General features: G+C 47.7%; 1 protein-coding gene across 1 annotated transcript in view; it reads right to left on the bottom strand.

Moving 5' to 3' along the window:
• Positions 1 to 8,112: 8,112 nt before the first annotated feature.
• Positions 8,113 to 19,035, bottom strand: part of C5 (complement C5) — a 48,996-nt gene continuing 38,073 nt past the window's right edge. Inside the window, exons 32-41 of the mRNA XM_075834588.1 lie at positions 16,439 to 16,520; positions 15,489 to 15,555; positions 14,554 to 14,653; positions 14,256 to 14,330; positions 13,759 to 13,864; positions 13,499 to 13,585; positions 12,316 to 12,405; positions 9,236 to 9,319; positions 8,720 to 8,858; positions 8,113 to 8,413 (exon numbers count right to left, since the gene is read on the bottom strand). Of these exons, the coding sequence (XP_075690703.1) occupies positions 8,272 to 8,413; positions 8,720 to 8,858; positions 9,236 to 9,319; positions 12,316 to 12,405; positions 13,499 to 13,585; positions 13,759 to 13,864; positions 14,256 to 14,330; positions 14,554 to 14,653; positions 15,489 to 15,555; positions 16,439 to 16,520 (972 nt within the window). The 3' untranslated portion in view covers positions 8,113 to 8,271. The remainder of the gene's footprint in view (positions 8,414 to 8,719; positions 8,859 to 9,235; positions 9,320 to 12,315; positions 12,406 to 13,498; positions 13,586 to 13,758; positions 13,865 to 14,255; positions 14,331 to 14,553; positions 14,654 to 15,488; positions 15,556 to 16,438; positions 16,521 to 19,035) is intronic.

The raw sequence follows: 19,035 nt of genomic DNA, 5'->3' as shown, positions 1-19,035 counted from the left end.
AGACATGTCAGGCTGGGGGAGGATGACTGTAGGACAGGTGAATACAATCTATTGTTCACTGTTATCAGACATGTCAGGCTGGGGAGAGGATGACTGTAGGACAGGTGAATACAATCTATTGTTCTCTTATCAGACATGTCAGGCTGGGGGGAGATGACTGTAGGACAGGTGAATACAATCTATTGTTCTCTGTTATCAGACATGTCAGGCTGGGGGGAGGATGACTGTAGGACAGGTGAATACAATCTATTGTTCTCTTATCAGACATGTCAGGCTGGGGGGGGATGACTGTAGGACAGGTGAATACAATCTATTGTTCTCTGTTATCAGACATGTCAGGCTGGGGGAGGATGACAGTAGGACAGGTGGATACAATCTATTGTTCTCTGTTATCAGACATGTCAGGCTGGGGAGGATGACTGTAGGTCAGGTGAATACAATCTATTGTTCTCTGTTATCAGACATGTCAGGCTGGGGGAGGATGACTGTAGGACAGGTGAATACAATCTATTGTTCTCTGTTATCAGACATGTCAGGCTGGGGGAGGATGACTGTAGGACAGGTGAATACAATCTATTGTTCACTGTTATCAGACATGTCAGGCTGGGGAGAGGATGACTGTAGGACAGGTGAATACAATCTATTGTTCTCTTATCAGACATGTCAGGCTGGGGGGGGATGACTGTAGGACAGGTGAATACAATCTATTGTTCTCTGTTATCAGACATGTCAGGCTGGGGGAGGTTGACTGTAGGACAGGTGAATACAATCTATTGTTCTCTGTTATCAGACATGTCAGGCTGGGGGGAGGATGACTGTAGGACAGGTGAATACAATCTATTGTTCTCTGTTATCAGACATGTCAGGCTGCGGGAGGATGACTGTAGGACAGGTGAATACAATCTATTGTTCTCTTATCAGACATGTCAGGCTGGGGGGGGGGATGACTGTAGGACAGGTGAATACAATCTATTGTTCTCTGTTATCAGACATGTCACGCTGGGGGAGGATGACTGTAGGACAGGTGAATACAATCTATTGTTCACTGTTATCAGACATGTCAGGCTGGGGAGAGGATGACTGTAGGACAGGTGAATACAATCTATTGTTCTCTGTTATCAGACATGTCAGGCTGGGGAGGATGACTGTAGGACAGGTGAATACAATCTATTGTTCTCTTATCAGACATGTCAGGCTGGGGGGGGATGACTGTAGGACAGGTGAATACAATCTATTGTTCTCTGTTATCAGACATGTCAGGCTGCGGGAGGATGACTGTAGGACAGGTGAATACAATCTATTGTTCTCTTATCAGACATGTCAGGCTGGGGGGGGATGACTGTAGGACAGGTGAATACAATCTATTGTTCTCTGTTATCAGACATGTCAGGCTGGGGGGGGATGACTGTAGGACAGGTGAATACAATCTATTGTTCTCTGTTATCAGACATGTCAGGCTGGGAGAGGATGACTGTAGGACAGGTGAATACAATCTATTGTTCTCTGTTATCAGACATGTCAGGCTGGGGGGGGATGACTGTAGGACAGGTGAATACAATCTATTGTTCTCTGTTATCAGACATGTCAGGCTGGGGGGAGGATGACTGTAGGACAGGTGAATACAATCTATTCACTGTTATCAGACATGTCAGGCTGGGGAAGGATGACTGTAGGACAGGTGAATACAATCTATTGTTCTCTGTCATCAGCCATGTCAGGCTGGGGAGAGGATGACTGTAGGACAGGTGAATACAATCTATTGTTCTCGGTTATCAGACATGTCAGGCTGGAGGGAGGATGACTGCAGGACAGGTGAATACAATCTATTGTTCTCTGCTGTCAGGCTGGGGGGAGGATGACTGTAGGACAGGTGAATACAATCTATCGTTCTCTGTTATCCGATGGCATGTGCTGGGAATATGCCAGAACTGTTTGTGGTGACATAACCCCTTTAATGCCACATCTATAGATGGATCTTCCCCTTTAATAATAATCCTATTCTGGTATTCAGTGATGCATTTAAAAATAAATCAGAGGGAGCTCACTACATACAGATATATACACCTCCCACAGAGTTACATAATAATATTCTCCTGCCTGCAATCACCACTAGATTGACCTTTAGGGGAAGCAGGTAACATCTACTACATTATCTGTACTCCGTCATCACTGTGTTATCTGTGGTGTTACATAGGACTGCAGGTAACATCTACTACATTATCTGTACTGAGAGAGTTATCACTGTGTTATCTGTGGTGTTACATAGGACTGCAGGTAACATCTACTACATTATCTGTACTCAGACAGTTATCAGTTATCTGTGGTGTTACATAGGACTGCAGGTAACATCTACTACATTATCTGTAATCAGAGTTATCACTGTGTTATCTGTGGTGTTACATAGGACTGCAGGTTACATCTACTACATTATCTATAATCAGAGAGTTATCACTGTGTTATCTGTGGTGTTACATAGGACTGCAGGGAACATCTACTACATTATCTGTAATCAGGGAGTTATCACTGTTATCTGTGGTGTTACATAGGACTGCAGGTAACATCTACTACATTATCTGTACTCAGAGAGTTATCACTGTGTTATCTGTGGTGTTACATAGGACTGCAGGTCACATCTACTAGCCATGATTAAGAACGCAGGAAGCGTTTGAAACGCGTAGGCTCCTTCAATTTCCCTCACATCTCTCCTAAGCACCTCAGGACATCGTCCAGATTGTTCCTGAATTTTAAAATCATCTGCATTAAACTTGGAACAAGTTCCGTTTTATTCACAGCAACGCTGGATCCACCTCGTCCTTGTCTTCTACTCAACATATATCGCGTGCCGACGCGAGGATCCGTGCGGTGATTCGAAGTGCAAAATCTACATATGAAAGGTGAGCTGGAGGTTTCGTCTCCCCCTCTTGTTTCTACATTATCTGTACTCAGAGAGTTATCACTATGTTATCTGTGGTATTACATAGGACTGCAGGTAACACTACTACATTATCTGTACTCAGAGAGTTATCACTGTGTTATCTGTGGTGTTACATAGGACTGCAGGTAACATCTACATTATCTGTAATCAGAGAGTTATCATTGTTACCTGTGGTGTTACATAGGACTGCAGGTAACACTACTACATTATCTGTAATCAGAGAGTTATCACTGTGTTATCTGTGGTGTTACATAGGACTGCAGGTAACACTACTACATTATCTGTACTCAGAGAGTTATCACTGTGTTATCTGTGGTGTTACATAGGACTGCAGGTAACATCTACATTATCTGTAATCAGAGAGTTATCACTGTTATCTGTGGTGTTACATAGGACTGCAGGTAACATCTACTACATTATCTGTACTCAGAGAGTTATCACTGTGTTATCTGTGGTGTTACATAGGACTGCAGGTAACATCTACTACATTATCTGTACTCAGAGAGTTATCACTGTGTTATCTGTGGTGTTACATAGGACTGCAGGTAACATCTACTACATTATCTGTACTCAGAGAGTTATCACTGTGTTATCTGTGGTGTTACATAGGACTGCAGGTAACATCTACTACATTATCTGTACTCAGAGAGTGATCACTGTGTTATCTGTGGTGTTACATAGGACTGCAGGTAACATCTACATTATCTGTAATCAGAGAGTTATCACTGTGTTATCTGTGGTGTTACATAGGACTGCAGGTAACATCTACTACATTATCTGTACTCAGAGAGTTATCACTGTGTTATCTGTGGTGTTACATAGGACTGCAGGTAACATCTACTACATTATCTGTACTCAGAGAGTGATCACTGTGTTATCTGTGGTGTTACATAGGACTGCAGGTAACATCTACATTATCTGTAATCAGAGAGTTATCACTGTGTTATCTGTGGTGTTACATAGGACTGCAGGTAACATCTACTACATTATCTGTAATCAGAGAGTTATCACTGTGTTATCTGTGGTGTTACATAGGACTGCAGGTAACATCTACTACATTATCTGTACTCAGAGAGTTATCACTGTGTTATCTGTGGTGTTACATAGGACTGCAGGTAACACTACTACATTATCTGTACTCAGAGAGTTATCACTGTGTTATCTGTGGTGTTACATAGGACTGCAGGTAACATCTACTACATTATCTGTAATCAGGGAGTTATCACTGTGTTATCTGTGGTGTTACATAGGACTGCAGGTCACATCTACTACATTATCTGTAATCAGGGAGTTATCACTGTGTTATCTGTGGTGTTACATAGGACTGCAGGTATCATCTACTACATTATCTGTAATCAGAGAGTTATCACTGTGTTATCTGTGGTGTTACATAGGACTGCAGGTAACACTACTACATTATCTGTACTCAGAGAGTTATCACTGTGTTATCTGTGGTGTTACATAGGACTGCAGGTAACACTACTACATTATCTGTAATCAGAGAGTTATCACTGTTATCTGTGGTGTTACATAGGACTGCAGGTCACATCTACTACATTATCTGTAATCAGGGAGTTATCACTGTGTTATCTGTGGTGTTACATAGGACTGCAGGTAACACTACTACATTATCTGTAATCAGGGAGTTATCACTGTGTTATCTGTGGTGTTACATAGGACTGCAGGTCACATCTACTACATTATCTGTAATCAGGGAGTTATCACTGTGTTATCTGTGGTGTTACATAGGACTGCAGGTAACACTACTACATTATCTGTACTCAGAGAGTTATCACTGTGTTATCTGTGGTGTTACATAGGACTGCAGGTAACATCTACTACATTATCTGTAATCAGGGAGTTATCACTGTGTTATCTGTGGTGTTACATAGGACTGCAGGTCACATCTACTACATTATCTGTAATCAGGGAGTTATCACTGTGTTATCTGTGGTGTTACATAGGACTGCAGGTAACACTACTACATTATCTGTAATCAGAGAGTTATCACTGTTATCTGTGGTGTTACATAGGACTGCAGGTAACACATCTACATTATCTGTAATCAGAGTTATCACTGTGTTATCTGTGGTGTTACATAGGACTGCAGGCAACATCTACTACATTATCTGTACTCAGAGAGTGATCACTGTGTTATCTGTGGTGTTACATAGGACTGCCATGTTAGGGGGTCCGGTTTTCAGTGGTCACATTGTAATCTCCGGTTTTGGCCTCTGTCGCCTTTTTTTTCTGCTTCATATAATAAACCTCCGGAGCTGCCATTCAGTTTCTTCCACCCGTGGAAATCACCGCCATGTCAGACTCCGCCCACAAACTTGTGAGTGGTGGAAATTCTGACAACGTAAAGTGACATTGTTTCCTTCATTGTCATGTGCTAAAATATTCTATTTATAATGTATGGGGGAGGGGAGAAACTCTGCATCATCGGAAGCCACGCCTCCTGTCACATGACCAGCTAAATCTTGGCTCCACTATATATTGTGTACTGGGGTACAAGACGCGGTGTAACAGCAGAGTAGTGGCTGCAGCTGTGGATGTGACTGGAGTACAAGACGCGGTGTAACAGCAGAGTAGTGGCTGCAGCTGTGGATGTGACTGGAGTACAAGACGCGGTGTAACAGCAGAGTAGTGGCTGCAGCTGTGGATGTGACTGGAGTACAAGACGTGGTGTAACAGCAGAGTAGTGGCTGCAGCTGTGGATGTGACTGGAGTACAAGACGTGGTGTAACAGCAGAGTAGTGGCTGCAGCTGTGGATGTGACTGGAGTACAAGACGTGGTGTAACAGCAGAGTAGTGGCTGCAGCTGTGGATGTGACTGGAGTACAAGACGCGGTGTAACAGCAGAGTAGTGGCTGCAGCTGTGGATGTGACTGGAGTACAAGACGTGGTGTAACAGCAGAGTAGTGGCTGCAGCTGTGGATGTGACTGGAGTACAAGACGCGGTGTAACAGCAGAGTAGTGGCTACAGCTGTGGATGTGACTGGAGTACAAGACGTGGTGTAACAGCAAAGTAGTGGCTGCAGCTGTGGATGTGACTGGAGTACAAGACGTGGTGTAACAGCAGAGTAGTGGCTGCAGCTGTGACTGGAGTACAAGACGCGGTGTAACAGCAGAGTAGTGGCTGCAGCTGTGGATGTGACTGGAGTACAAGACGTGGTGTAACAGCAGAGTAGTGGCTGCAGCTGTGGATGTGACTGGAGTACAAGACGTGGTGTAACAGCATGGTAGTGGCTGCAGCTGTGGATGTGACTGGAGTACAAGACGTGGTGTAACAGCATGGTAGTGACTGCAGCTGTGGATGTGACTGGAGTACAAGACGTGGTGTAACAGCAGAGTAGTGGCTGCAGCTGTGGATGTGACTGGAGTACAAGACGTGGTGTAACAGCATGGTAGTGGCTGCAGCTGTGGATGTGACTGGAGTACAAGACGTGGTGTAACAGCAGAGTAGTGGCTGCAGCTGTGGATGTGACTGGAGTACAAGACGCGGTGTAACAGCAGAGTAGTGGCTGCAGCTGTGGATGTGACTGGAGTACAAGACGTGGTGTAACAGCAGAGTAGTGGCTGCAGCTGTGGATGTGACTGGAGTACAAGACGCGGTGTAACAGCAGAGTAGTGGCTGCAGCTGTGGATGTGACTGGAGTACAAGACGTGGTGTAACAGCATGGTAGTGGCTGCAGCTGTGGATGTGACTGGAGTATATGACCTGATGTAACACCAGAATAGTAACTACAGCTGTTGATGTGAGTAGAAGACCTAATGAGACAGGAGGATTGTAGATGCAGCTCTGGAAGTGACTGGAGTATAAGACACAATAGCTCCCAGCAGCTCTAGATGTGACTGGAGTATGAGACGTGATGTAACAGCTGCTCTGATCATGTGATACACCAGACGTGTCGCGTCTAGGGGCGGGTGTTGTGAGGGAATATTCGCGGTGATGTAATGTGGAGTTTGGCCGCAGCCTTTTTGTTGTTCTCGTTTAATAATGAGGCCGACACCTCCCCCTCCCCCGTCATTCGCCAGGGACGAGGTGCTACAAAGATTGGCTTTTACTCCGGTTGACCCGCTGTGTATGTGGCGGATGACCGGGGGCCCCACCATATTTCAGCGGATCATCAGTAAATGGCGACTGCCGCCGGGAATCTTCCTTTTTCTAGGTTTTTTTTGTCAAGTTTCTACAGAATTGTGAGATGAGAATTGTAGATCGTCAGCTCCTCTGCTCAGGGCATTTGATATTCCTCAGTTCCTGTAGATTAGCTGAATGTTCTGCTTTATCTCCAGTACCAGCGCCCCCTCTTCTTTATGGTCGTGTCTAGTATTGCATCTCAGCCTCATTCATGTGAACACTGGTCAGGAGGGGGCGCTATTACTGATACAGCGTTACATGATCAGCCCCATGGAGGACAATGCTGCCGCCTGCTGGTGACTCCCGGGATGTGCAGACCAATGTACTAAACATATAAGGAGACAGAATCACTAATCATTGCCATAAGTGCTGGATTAGCAGGTCCTGGTCCGGTGGTCTGGCACATACACAGCCGGAGGTCCTATCCCTGCCCCCACTAGTGGTCTTATGGCAGTCAGTAGCGCAGAACGCCTCTCCTAATGACATATTGTCAGGGATCATTACTATGTATATTGTTTGCAAAAATATTATCCTCACACATATGTATATACATTTCAGTTCTTTGTGTAATATACTGATATATATAACAAGTTCTTTGTTCATGTCGGACACACCTATGGAAGACACCGCCCCCTGGAATGCAAAGGAGTGTGCAGAAGAATGTACAGGAGAACTTACAGCTGAGGAGCCAATGGGGGCTTAAGCAAGTCCCATATCTCTAGGGAGGGGGCATGTGTTTTTTCCTGTGATTCTTTGTTCTGAATAAAGTTCAGTTTGCTTCCTGTCTGATTTGGGGAAAGCTGTGTACCAACATCTCTGGCTGGTTTACTTCTTTCCAGGCATGCCTTCAGCTTTCAATTTAGAGAGGTGGTTATTCGGTGTGAAATAACAGGGGATGGAAGCCACCCTGAAATACAGACCTGACAATATGAGGGGATTGCTATATAACAGTCTCCTCTTCTATGATGTGGGGGGAGGGGAACATGAAAATTACCTTTGAAACTATAAATAATAATTCACATGACAGGTAACGACCAATCAGCACAGAGCACTCGCCAGCGGCGGTCGAGTTTTATTCTTAATATTTACATTGAGCTTTAAATTTTTTTTTTTAGGGGGTAAAAGATAAAAACACAAGAACATGAAACAATCTAACTGACCCGAAACAGTGTAACGAATCCACAGCGAGACACTACGGCTGACATCCATCGATCAGTATGCTCTCCGAGAAATCCTCCAGGATGGAGAGAAATTGTCCACAGGCCGGCCCGCTGCAGGACGAGGACTCCGGCCACCACTCCACCCACGTGTTGGAGTCCAGGGGGTACTCGTACCTGGGAAAGAGAGCGGCAAAGTCATGTGACCATCAGAGCCAATGTGCCGAGAGATGGGGCCCTGATGACGTCATCGCCAGCTCCTGCCAGCTCATGGGCTGCTCTCCTCTCCTAATAGCGGATCTGTCAGCCAGCTTTCCCGGACTCCTGAAGGTCTCATGTAGTGATTCACTGACACGTCTGGTCATTCAGGACTCCAGGAAAGTTGGGTGACGATCCTTCCTTCTGAACCTGGCACACGGCCATAGTCCTCACCACCCAGAAGCACATGTATTTAGTGGGTGAGCTCCGTGATTTGTCACTTACTGGAATTCTCGCTCCCCTCGGATCTGGAGCCCGTCCTTCCCCATGATCAGATATTGTCCTCCGCTCTGCAGACTGAATTGGCTGCACGTTTTCTTCTTGATGAGCCGGACCTGTTTATTGGCCTTGACTGACGCGGTGCCTGCGGATCGGAGATAAGACGCGGCGTGAGCGCGGAGACACCGGCTGCCGCCATTAAAGGGGTATTTCCATCTCGGACCTTTGTATCCACAGGACATGCGATAAACGTCGGATGGATACGGGTTCCACCTCGGGGGTTCGTCACCTCCCTCTAGAACGGGCCCCCGAGTTACGAGACAGCTGAGTGTTCCAGAACCGCCATAGAAACGTCTAGTAGTTAGGGGGACAGCGGGCTCGACCGTGCTCCCCATCACCTCGTAACTCAGGGGGCCCAGCCTAGAGATCAGTGCGAGTCCTGGAGGTGGGGCCGGCGTCTTTCGTGGATATAAACGTCTGAGATGGGAGTGCCCCTTTAAGATCGCCATCGTCTACTTTTACCTTTGTTGAAGATGTCGACGATCGTCACCGTGTATTTCACAAACTCCCCTTCTTCATCCGACTTGTCGGCTTCCACTTTATAGGCTGCGGAGGGGGAGGAGCAAACAATGTGACGACCGGTTTGTGGCGCCAAGTACAAGTATCTCCCCCCTCCCCCGCTACGTTATCCTGTTACCAGAATCTGCTCCTTTACACAGAGATTCATGTGAAAGCAGAGAGCAATAGCGAGGCGGTCCAGATCAGCAGAAAACCGGCGCCATGAGAACGGTTTTCTGCTTCTATACGGATGGAGCGCCGTCTTCTTAGGGCGCAGCTTTCCGACACTTTCTAATAGACACTGGTGGCGGATTTTGCGCCAATGAAATCAAAGCGGGTGGTTGGCGAGAATAACCTGCGCTGCCCGCTATGTGTAATAAATGAGGGCATTTGTGTTTCAATTCATTGTAATTTCAAGATCTCCGCTGACTGTCATTGAATGTTTACCTCAAAAAAATAAAATAAATGTACTATGGAATATAAAGCAAATCGCGGTCCACAATCCAGAAGTTACACGGGGCATTTGCTGCAGATTTATAGGCAGGACACTCCCAAACCACAGGGGGGAAAAACTAATCCCACCTGAAAGAGGCTGTCCCCACATTATAAGTGCCCTGTCTCCTACATACTGTGATCGGTGCTGTAATGTAGATAACAGTGGTCCTAGTAATAAAGAGTCTGTCACCAGATTATAAGTGCCCTGTCTCCTACATACTGTGATCGGCGCTGTAATGTAGATAACAGTGGTCCTAGTAATAAAGAGGCTGTCACCAGATTATAAGTGGCCTATATTGTACATGATGTGATCAGCGCTGTAATGTAGAGAACAGTGGTCCTAGTAATAAAGAGACTGTCACCACATTATAAGTGGCCTATATTGTACATGATGTGATCAGCGCTGTAATGTAGAGAACAGTGGTCCTAGTAATAAACAGGCTGTCACCAGATTATAAGTGCCCTATATTGTACATGATGTGATCAGCGCTGTAATGTAGAGAACAGTGGTCCTAGTAATAAACAGGCTGTCACCAGATTATAAGTGCCCTGTCCCCTACATAATGTGATCAGTGCTGTAATGTGGGTGACAGTAATGCTTTTTATTTAGAAAAACGATCTTTTTTCACCACTTTATTAGCGATTTTAGATTTATGCTAATGACTTTCTTAATGCCCAACTGGGCGTGTTTTTACTTTAGACCAAGTGGGCGTTGTACAGAGGAGTGTATGACGCTGACCAATCAGTGACCAATCAGCGTCATACACTTCTCTCCATTCATTTAGTCAGCGCATAGTGATCCTGCTAGATCCTTATGTGCTGTCTTATACTGACATGTTAACGTTACTGAAGTGTTTAGACCGTGAATATCCAAAGCAGAAAATTACCACAGCACTGGACCACAAGTGGGTGCACTGCTCAATAGGACCTGGTCCCCAATATCAGATAGACAAAATAGACGAGGAGACAGCACTTCCAATATATGTCAGCTTTTTAAAAAGCTGACATATGGTAGACAGTGAATAGACATTCCTTCCAGCCAGGACGGGATGTCTATTCACAATCTCGACACTTCAGTAATGTTTCTGTGGTACTTAGAGTAGAGCAAAGCGTAATCTCCCTGTAACCTGTCATTTACAGCGTGATCTCGTGAGATTACGCTTGCTCTGCTGTAACTACCACAGAAACATTACTGAAGTGTCGAGATTGTGAATAGACATCCCGTCCTGGCTGGAAGGAATGTCTATTCACTGTCTAATCACTTCAGTATTGTTAATGTGTCAGTATAAGACAGCACATAAGGATCTAGCAGGATCCCTATGCGCTGCCTAAATGAATGGAGAGAAGTGCATGGCGCTGATTGGTCACTGATTGGTCAGCGTCATACACTCCTCTGTACAACAACCAATTGGCCATTAAGAAACTAATTCGCATAAAGCTAAAATCGCTTATAACGTGGTGAAAATAGATTGTTAAATAAAAAGCATGACTGTCACCTCCATTACAGCGCCGATCACAGTATGTAGGAGACGGGGCACTTATAATGTGGTGACAGAGCCTCTTTATTACTAGGACCACTGTTCTCTACATTACAGCGCCGATCACAGTATGTAGGAGACAGGACACTTATAATGTGGTGACAGCCTGTTTATTACTAGGACCACTGTTATCTACATTACAGCGCCGATCACAGTATGTAGGAGACAGTTCACTTATAATCTGGTGACCGCCTCTTTATTACTAGGACCACTGTTATCTACATTACAGCGCCGATCACAGTATGTAGGAGACAGGGCACTTATAATCTGGTGACCGCCTCTTTATTACTAGGACCACTGTTCTCTACATTACAGCGCCGATCACAGTATGTAGGAGACAGGGCACTTATAATCTGGTGACCGCCTCTTTATTACTAGGACCACTGTTCTCTACATTACAGCGCCGATCACAGTATGTAGGAGACAGGGCACTTATAATCTGGTGACCGCCTCTTTATTACTAGGACCACTGTTCTCTACATTACAGCACCGATCACAGTATGTAGGAGACAGGGCACTTATAATCTGGTGACCGCCTCTTTATTACTAGGACCACTGTTCTCTACATTACAGCACCGATCACAGTATGTAGGAGACAGGGCACTTATAATCTGGTGACCGCCTCTTTATTACTAGGACCACTGTTCTCTACATTACAGCACCGATCACAGTATGTAGGAGACAGGGCACTTATAATCTGGTGACAGAGCCTCTTTAAACCCGCAATGTCTGAACGTGGCCTTATAATGTATCTGTGCAGGTAAAAGCCAAAAGCCATCAGCCGGGGCCACAACTGGACGGAGACTTGTGCTGCTGCTGTGTTCAGCTCACAGAGCATGGTCTGGACGCCTGTGGTAATGATTGATGCACTGATACATTGTAACAAATCACTATTATCTGCTGACACAATGTAACGAAGTGTAGGGTGATGTGTGCAGTAAGCGGATGCGCCACACACAGCGCGGTCCTGCAGGTCACATATATATATATATATATTAGCGGCCGCCTCACCGTAGGTCACGTCCCCCTTGCAGGCAGCGTCCCTCCTCTGGTCAGCCGTCGTAGACACATCCAGCCGGCTCTTTATCTTGGGGCATTCACCTGAGGATACGATATCACTGCTGTTATTATGTACTGATGATGAGAGTGGTAGTTGGTGGGACGACGATGGTGGTGATCCCTGCTCTATAGAGAAGTCTTTATCAGACTGATCACGAAGTAGAAATTGAGACAAACTTAGGCCCCATGCACACGACCGTGCCCGCAATCACGGAAAGGTGTCAGTGTTCAATGAAATTGAATGGCTCCGTTTTTGCGGACCGCGATTGCGGTCCGCAAAAACGGAGGTTTTTTACGGTCGTGTGCATGGGGCCTCATAAGAACGTCTGATGGATATAGAGGTCACTGGCCGCTGTGTGGGGGGTGGTATATATGGATTAATAGCACCCCCCTCCCCGGTCACCTCCAATGGTGTCACCCGCCGACAAAACCCAAGAGCATCATCTTCAGGTACAGAGGCCCCGATAATAAATCCAGAGGGGGGGGGTTAAGGGGCCCGCGACTGTTACTGCCGGGGCCCGCGACTGTTACTGCCGGGGCCCGCGACTGTTACTGCCGGGGCCCGCGACTGTTACTGCCGGGGCCCGCGACTGTTACTGCCGGGGCCCGCGACTGTTACTGCCGGGGCCCGCGACTGTTACTGCCGGGGCCCGCGACACTTACTGCCGGGGCCCGCGACTGTTACTGCCGGGGCCCGCGACTGTTACTGCCGGGGCCCGCGACTGTTACTGCCGGGGCCCGCGACTGTTACTGCCGGGGCCCGCGACTGTTACTGCCGGGGCCCGCGACTGTTACTGCCGGGGCCCGCGACTGTTACTGCCGGGGCCCGCGACTGTTACTGCCGGGGCCCGCGACTGTTACTGCCGGGGCCCGCGACTGTTACTGCCGGGGGCCCGCGACTGTTACTGCCGGGGCCCGCGACACTTACTGCCGGGGCCCGCGACTGTTACTGCCGGGGCCCGCGACTGTTACTGCCGGGGCCCGCGACTGTTACTGCCGGGGCCCGCGACTGTTACTGCCGGGGCCCGCGACTGTTACTGCCGGGGCCCGCGACTGTTACTGCCGGGGCCCGCGACTGTTACTGCCGGGGCCCGCGACTGTTACTGCCCGCTCCCTCCTGTCTCCGTCCCTTTACCTTCTATACATTGACAGGCGTCTCCGGCGCAGACTCTCTGCAGGTTCTCGTCCAGGAAGGGGTTGTAGAAGGTGGTGCACTCCTGTTCTGCGGGGAGAATATATATGTGGGAGAGTAAAATGTGTGAATGTCGGGGCGATGGCCGAAGCCAAACACACAAGATCCACAGCGCAGAGTAATGGCGGTGTTACTCCCGGTGGCGGCTGCGGATGACGTTCCCACCCCCGGGCAGGATGGATGCCGCAGATCGCTGACCTTACCTGGAGCGTGGAACTCGTACACTTTAAATATCCCGGGGCTCATGAACGCCACCTTAAACATCTTCCTAATGTATAACGGAGCGCAGACGTAATCATCAGACGAGATCTGCAGTGGAAAACACATGGTAAAGAGGCGGAGTCCAAAACTACACGGTACAGGAAAGAGGCGGAGTCAGAAAATACACGCGGTACAGGAAAGAGGCGGAGTTCAAAAATTACACGGTACATGAAAGAGGTGGAGTCAGAAAATACACACGTAGGGGGAATGAGGCGGAGTCAAACTACACGGTACAAGAGGCGGAGTCAGAAAACACATTGTACAGGAAAGAGGTGGAGTCGACATACACACGGTATAGAAAAGAGGCGGAGTCAAAAACTTCACACTAGAGGAAAGAGGCGGAGTCAAAAACAACACGGTACAGGAAAGAGGCGGAGTCAAAAACTACACGGTACAGGAGAGAGGTGGAGTCATGTGTTTATCGCAGTAATGGTCATACCCAATCAAAATGCAGGATGACTTTTCCACCTTCTACGCTGTAGTCTGTGACAAACTGATCAACTCTGTTAACGAGCTGAAAATGGAGAAGAACAATTAAGGATTAGCTGGATCGGGAGATTCCGGGTGATTGTCAGTGTCGCCTGCACCCGGTCGCCAGAGTCTCCCATAGACACAGCACTGCTTTATGGTAATGATCTCAGTACTGCCACTGACTGCACAGCGCCCCCTGCTGGAGCGAGCACGATCTGCAGGACAGCGCTCTCATCCTGTGGCCTTTATACGCGCTGCTCCGTTACCTTGTGCAGTTGATTCTCGTCGGCCTGCAGCCCCGTCAGCATCGTGATCTCCATGACGGCCTGGCCAGATGTGGGAATCTCAGATTTTTGGGGTTTATATCTGAAATGTGGAGGATTTTGTGTGAAAGGAAATTACTGAAACATTCAGAGAAAACCTGCGGAAACCGGCAGAGACGCGAGCAAAGTACGAGCGAATGATCGGTATCACTGTATACGCAGCTAGATATCGCCACCGCTACGGAGAATCTCATCACTCAGGAATTCTCTGCATTTGCTTTCAGTTCATTTTGATACTTGTGCGTTCAACTTCTCATTATGTAACCGCTAGGTGGCGCCGTGTCCTTCTTATCATTATAAAACAAAATACATAAAATGATGCAACCCACTGGTCACATCCAATAGAAGCTAAAGCGCAGCACCACCCACTGGTCTCACAAATAAAACCTGAAGCGCAGCGCCACCCACTGGTCTCACAAACAAAACCTGAAGCGCAGCGCCACCCACTGGTCTCACAAACAAAACCTGAAGAGCAGCGCCACCCACTGGTCTCACAAATAGAACCTGAAGCGCAGCGCCACCCACTGGTCTCACAAACAAAACCTGAAGAGCAGCGCCACCCACTGGTCTCACAAACAAAACCTGAAGCGCAGCGCCACCCACTGGTCTCACAAACAAAACCTGAAGAGCAGCGCCACCCACTGGTCTCACAAATAGAACCTGAAGCGCAGCGCCACCCACTGGTCTCACAAACAAAACCTGAAGCGCTCGTTTGAAAGTTTTTTGCTGCAGTCTTTCTTTGGCCGCCTTTTTCTTTGCAATAGATGCAATGGCCGCGTCCAAAAAGTAATTTGAAGTCTGATTTTTCGAGTGGGCGCGAGGCCGTAAACTGGCGCATGACTCTGCGGGGAGATCAGCCGGGAGGATTTGGGTCGTACCTGGCGCAGGCTTCTAGGAGCAGCAGGTGAGACGTGTCGTCATCAAATATGGAGGCTTCTGTCTGTGCTGAAAGAGAAAAGCACAAGAATGGCGGCCGTGAGATGAAGACGGCGATTATGGACACGGTCACTTGTCTTCAGGCTGAAAGAAACTATTTCAGGAGAAAAACCGCCGCTGAATTCTGATGTTTTTGGAGCCGATTTTTCTAAGCGTTTTTTGTTTTTTAAACTCTTTTTAGTGTTAATGGGAAATGAGAAAACGCCTCCTGTAAAGCGCGGGCGCGACCGTCGTCCCTTTCTTATGACGTTTTCTCACACGGCGTTCTCTAATGCAGCAGCCGAAAAATCTGCCGCGTCTGAACTGCGCAGCGTATTCCCGTATAAAAACAATGGAAGCGGCGAGCCCGAGTGATGCGCTCCCAAATACACCAGAAAATGTGTCGTGTGAACGCGGCCTTATAGAAATAAAGCGTCAGCCCTGCGACTTTGTATTTAAATTCTGCTTGCGGTCAGTGAATGAAAACATTATTCTTTACGCCCAGAAGATGAAAACCTATAGAGACCTACTTACAGCTGAGGGTTTGTTACATTTGTATCCAGTGTAGACAGCCTGGACTCCAGACTCTTAAATATTACCTGCACTGATACATTGTAACAAATTATAGAGTTGTCCTACTGTCTCCAGGCACCAAAATCCTTCCACGGCCGCCCCCGCAGCCACATTTTACCGTCCTGTACGATAATCATAGCGCAAATTTAAAATTAAACCACGCGCCGTGAATATACAGATTTCGGGCAGTGGATGAATGTGTAATCCTGGTGACGCCCCCTGCAGGCTGAGAGAGGTACTGCAGGAAGGGATTATTCCGGTAACAGACATTTACTTCACCGTACAGGTCACATGGCGCGATTACGAACATTAACGTCACGTATGTTGTGCGATACTTTACATGGGTTTTCCTTTTTTTGAATGCGGAGGTCAAATTTGCAGTTTTCCTGTGGGGGGGTCATGAGGTGAAACACTGTCCGAACCTGCAAAACACACACGAGGCATCAGAGGGTCAAAACACACACGAGGCATCAGAGGGTCAAAACACACACGAGGCATCAGAGGGTCAAAACACACACGAGGCATCAGAGGGTCAAACACGCACGAGGCATCAGAGGGTCAAAACACACACGAGGCATCAGAGGGTCAAACACGCACGAGGCATCAGAGGGTCAAAACACACACGAGGCATCAGAGGGTCAAACACACACAAGGCATCAGAGGGTCAAAACACACATGAGGCATCAGAGGGTCAAACACACACAAGGCATCAGAGGGTCAAAACACGCACGAGGCATCAGAGGGTCAAAACACACACGAGGCATCAGAGGGTCAAAACACACATGAGGCATCAGAGGGTCAAACACACACGAGGCATCAGAGGGTCAAAACACACACGAGGCATCAGAGGGTCAAACACACACAAGGCATCAGAGGGTCAAAACACGCACGAGGCATCAGAGGGTCAAAACACACATGAGGCATCAGAGGGTCAAACACACACGAGGCATCAGAGGGTCAAAACACACACGAGGCATCAGAGGGTCAAACACACACGAGGCATCAGAGGGTCAAAACACGCACGAGGCATCAGAGGGTCAAAACACACACGAGGCATCAGAGGGTCAAACACACACAAGGCATCAGAGGGTCAAAACACACATGAGGCATCAGAGGGTCAAAACACACACGAGGCATCAGAGGGTCAAACACACACGAGGCATCAGAGGGTCAAAACACACACGAGGCATCAGAGGGTCAAAACACGCACGAGGCATCAGAGGGTCAAAACACGCACGAGGCATCAGAGGGTCAAACACGCACGAGGCATCAGAGGGTCAAAACACACACGAGGCATCAGAGGGTCAAAACACGCACGAGGCATCAGAGGGTCAAACACACACGAGGCATCAGAGGGTCAAACACACACGAGGCATCAGAGGGTCAAAACACGCACGAGGCATCAGAGGGTCAAAACACGCACGAGGCATCAGAGGGTCAAAACACGCACGAGGCATCAGAGGGTCAAAACACACACGAGGCATCAGAGGGTCAAACACACACGAGGCATCAGAGGGTCAAACACACACGAGGCATCAGAGGGTCAAAACACGCACGAGGCATCAGAGGGTCAAAACACGCACGAGGCATCAGAGGGTCAAACACACACGAGGCATCAGAGGGTCAAACACACACGAGGCATCAGAGGGTCAAACACACACGAGGCATCAGAGGGTCAAACACACACGAGGCATCAGAGGGTCAAACACACGAGGCATCAGAGGGTCAAACACACACGAGGCATCAGAGGGTCAAACACACACGAGGCATCAGAGGGTCAAACACACACGAGGCATCAGAGGGTCAAAACAAACACGAGGCATCAGAGGGTCAAAACACGCACGAGGCATCAGAGGGTCAAACACACGAGGCATCAGAGGGTCAGACAGGGCACTTATAATGTGGTGACAGCCTCTTTATTACTAGGACCACTGTTATCTACATTATAGCGCCGATCACATCATGTACAATATAGGCCACTTATAATCTGGTGACAGCCTGTTTATTACTAGGACCACTGTTCTCTACATTACAGCGCCGATCACATCATGTACAATATAGGCCACTTATAATCTGGTGACAGCCTGTTTATTACTAGGACCACTGTTCTCTACATTACAGCGCCGATCACATCATGTACAATATAGGCCACTTATAATGTGGTGACAGCCTCTTTATTACTAGGACCACTGTTCTCTACATTACAGCGCCGATCACATCATGTACAATATAGGCCACTTATAATGTGGTGACAGAGCCTCTTTATTACTAGGACCACTGTTCTCTACATTACAGCGCCGATCACATCATGTACAATATAGGCCACTTATAATGTGGTGACAGCCTGTTTATTACTAGGACCACTGTTCTCTACATTACAGCGCCGATCACATCATGTACAATATAGGCCACTTATAATGTGGTGACAGCCTCTTTATTACTAGGACCACTGTTATCTACATTACAGCGCCGATCACATCATGTACAATATAGGCCACTTATAATATGGTGACAGCCTCATTATTACTAGGACCACTGTTCTCTACATTACAGCACCGATCACATTATGTAGGAGACAGGGCACTTATAATCTGGTGACAGCCGCTTTAAGCCTGGGTTCACACAGAGTTTTTTGCAGGCGGAAAATCTGCCTCAAAATTCTTAGGCTATGTTCACACAGGGTATTTTGCCGAGTTTTTTGACGCGGAAACCGCGTCGCAAAACTCGGCAGAAACGGCCCGAGAACGCCTCCCATTGATTTCAATGGGAGACGTCGGCGTCTTTTTCCCGCGAGCAGTAAAACTGCCTCGCGGGAAAAAGAAGCGACATGCCCTATCTTCGGGCGCTTCCGCCTCCGACCTCCCATTGACTTCAATGGGAGGCAGGAGAAAGCGTATTTCTCGCTGTTTTATGCCCGCGGCGCTCAATGGCCGCGGG

Source organism: Rhinoderma darwinii, chromosome 8 (assembly GCF_050947455.1).
Source record: "Rhinoderma darwinii isolate aRhiDar2 chromosome 8, aRhiDar2.hap1, whole genome shotgun sequence".
Taxonomy (NCBI): Eukaryota; Metazoa; Chordata; class Amphibia; order Anura; family Rhinodermatidae; genus Rhinoderma; species Rhinoderma darwinii.
This window is presented reverse-complemented; position numbering and strand designations above follow the sequence as displayed.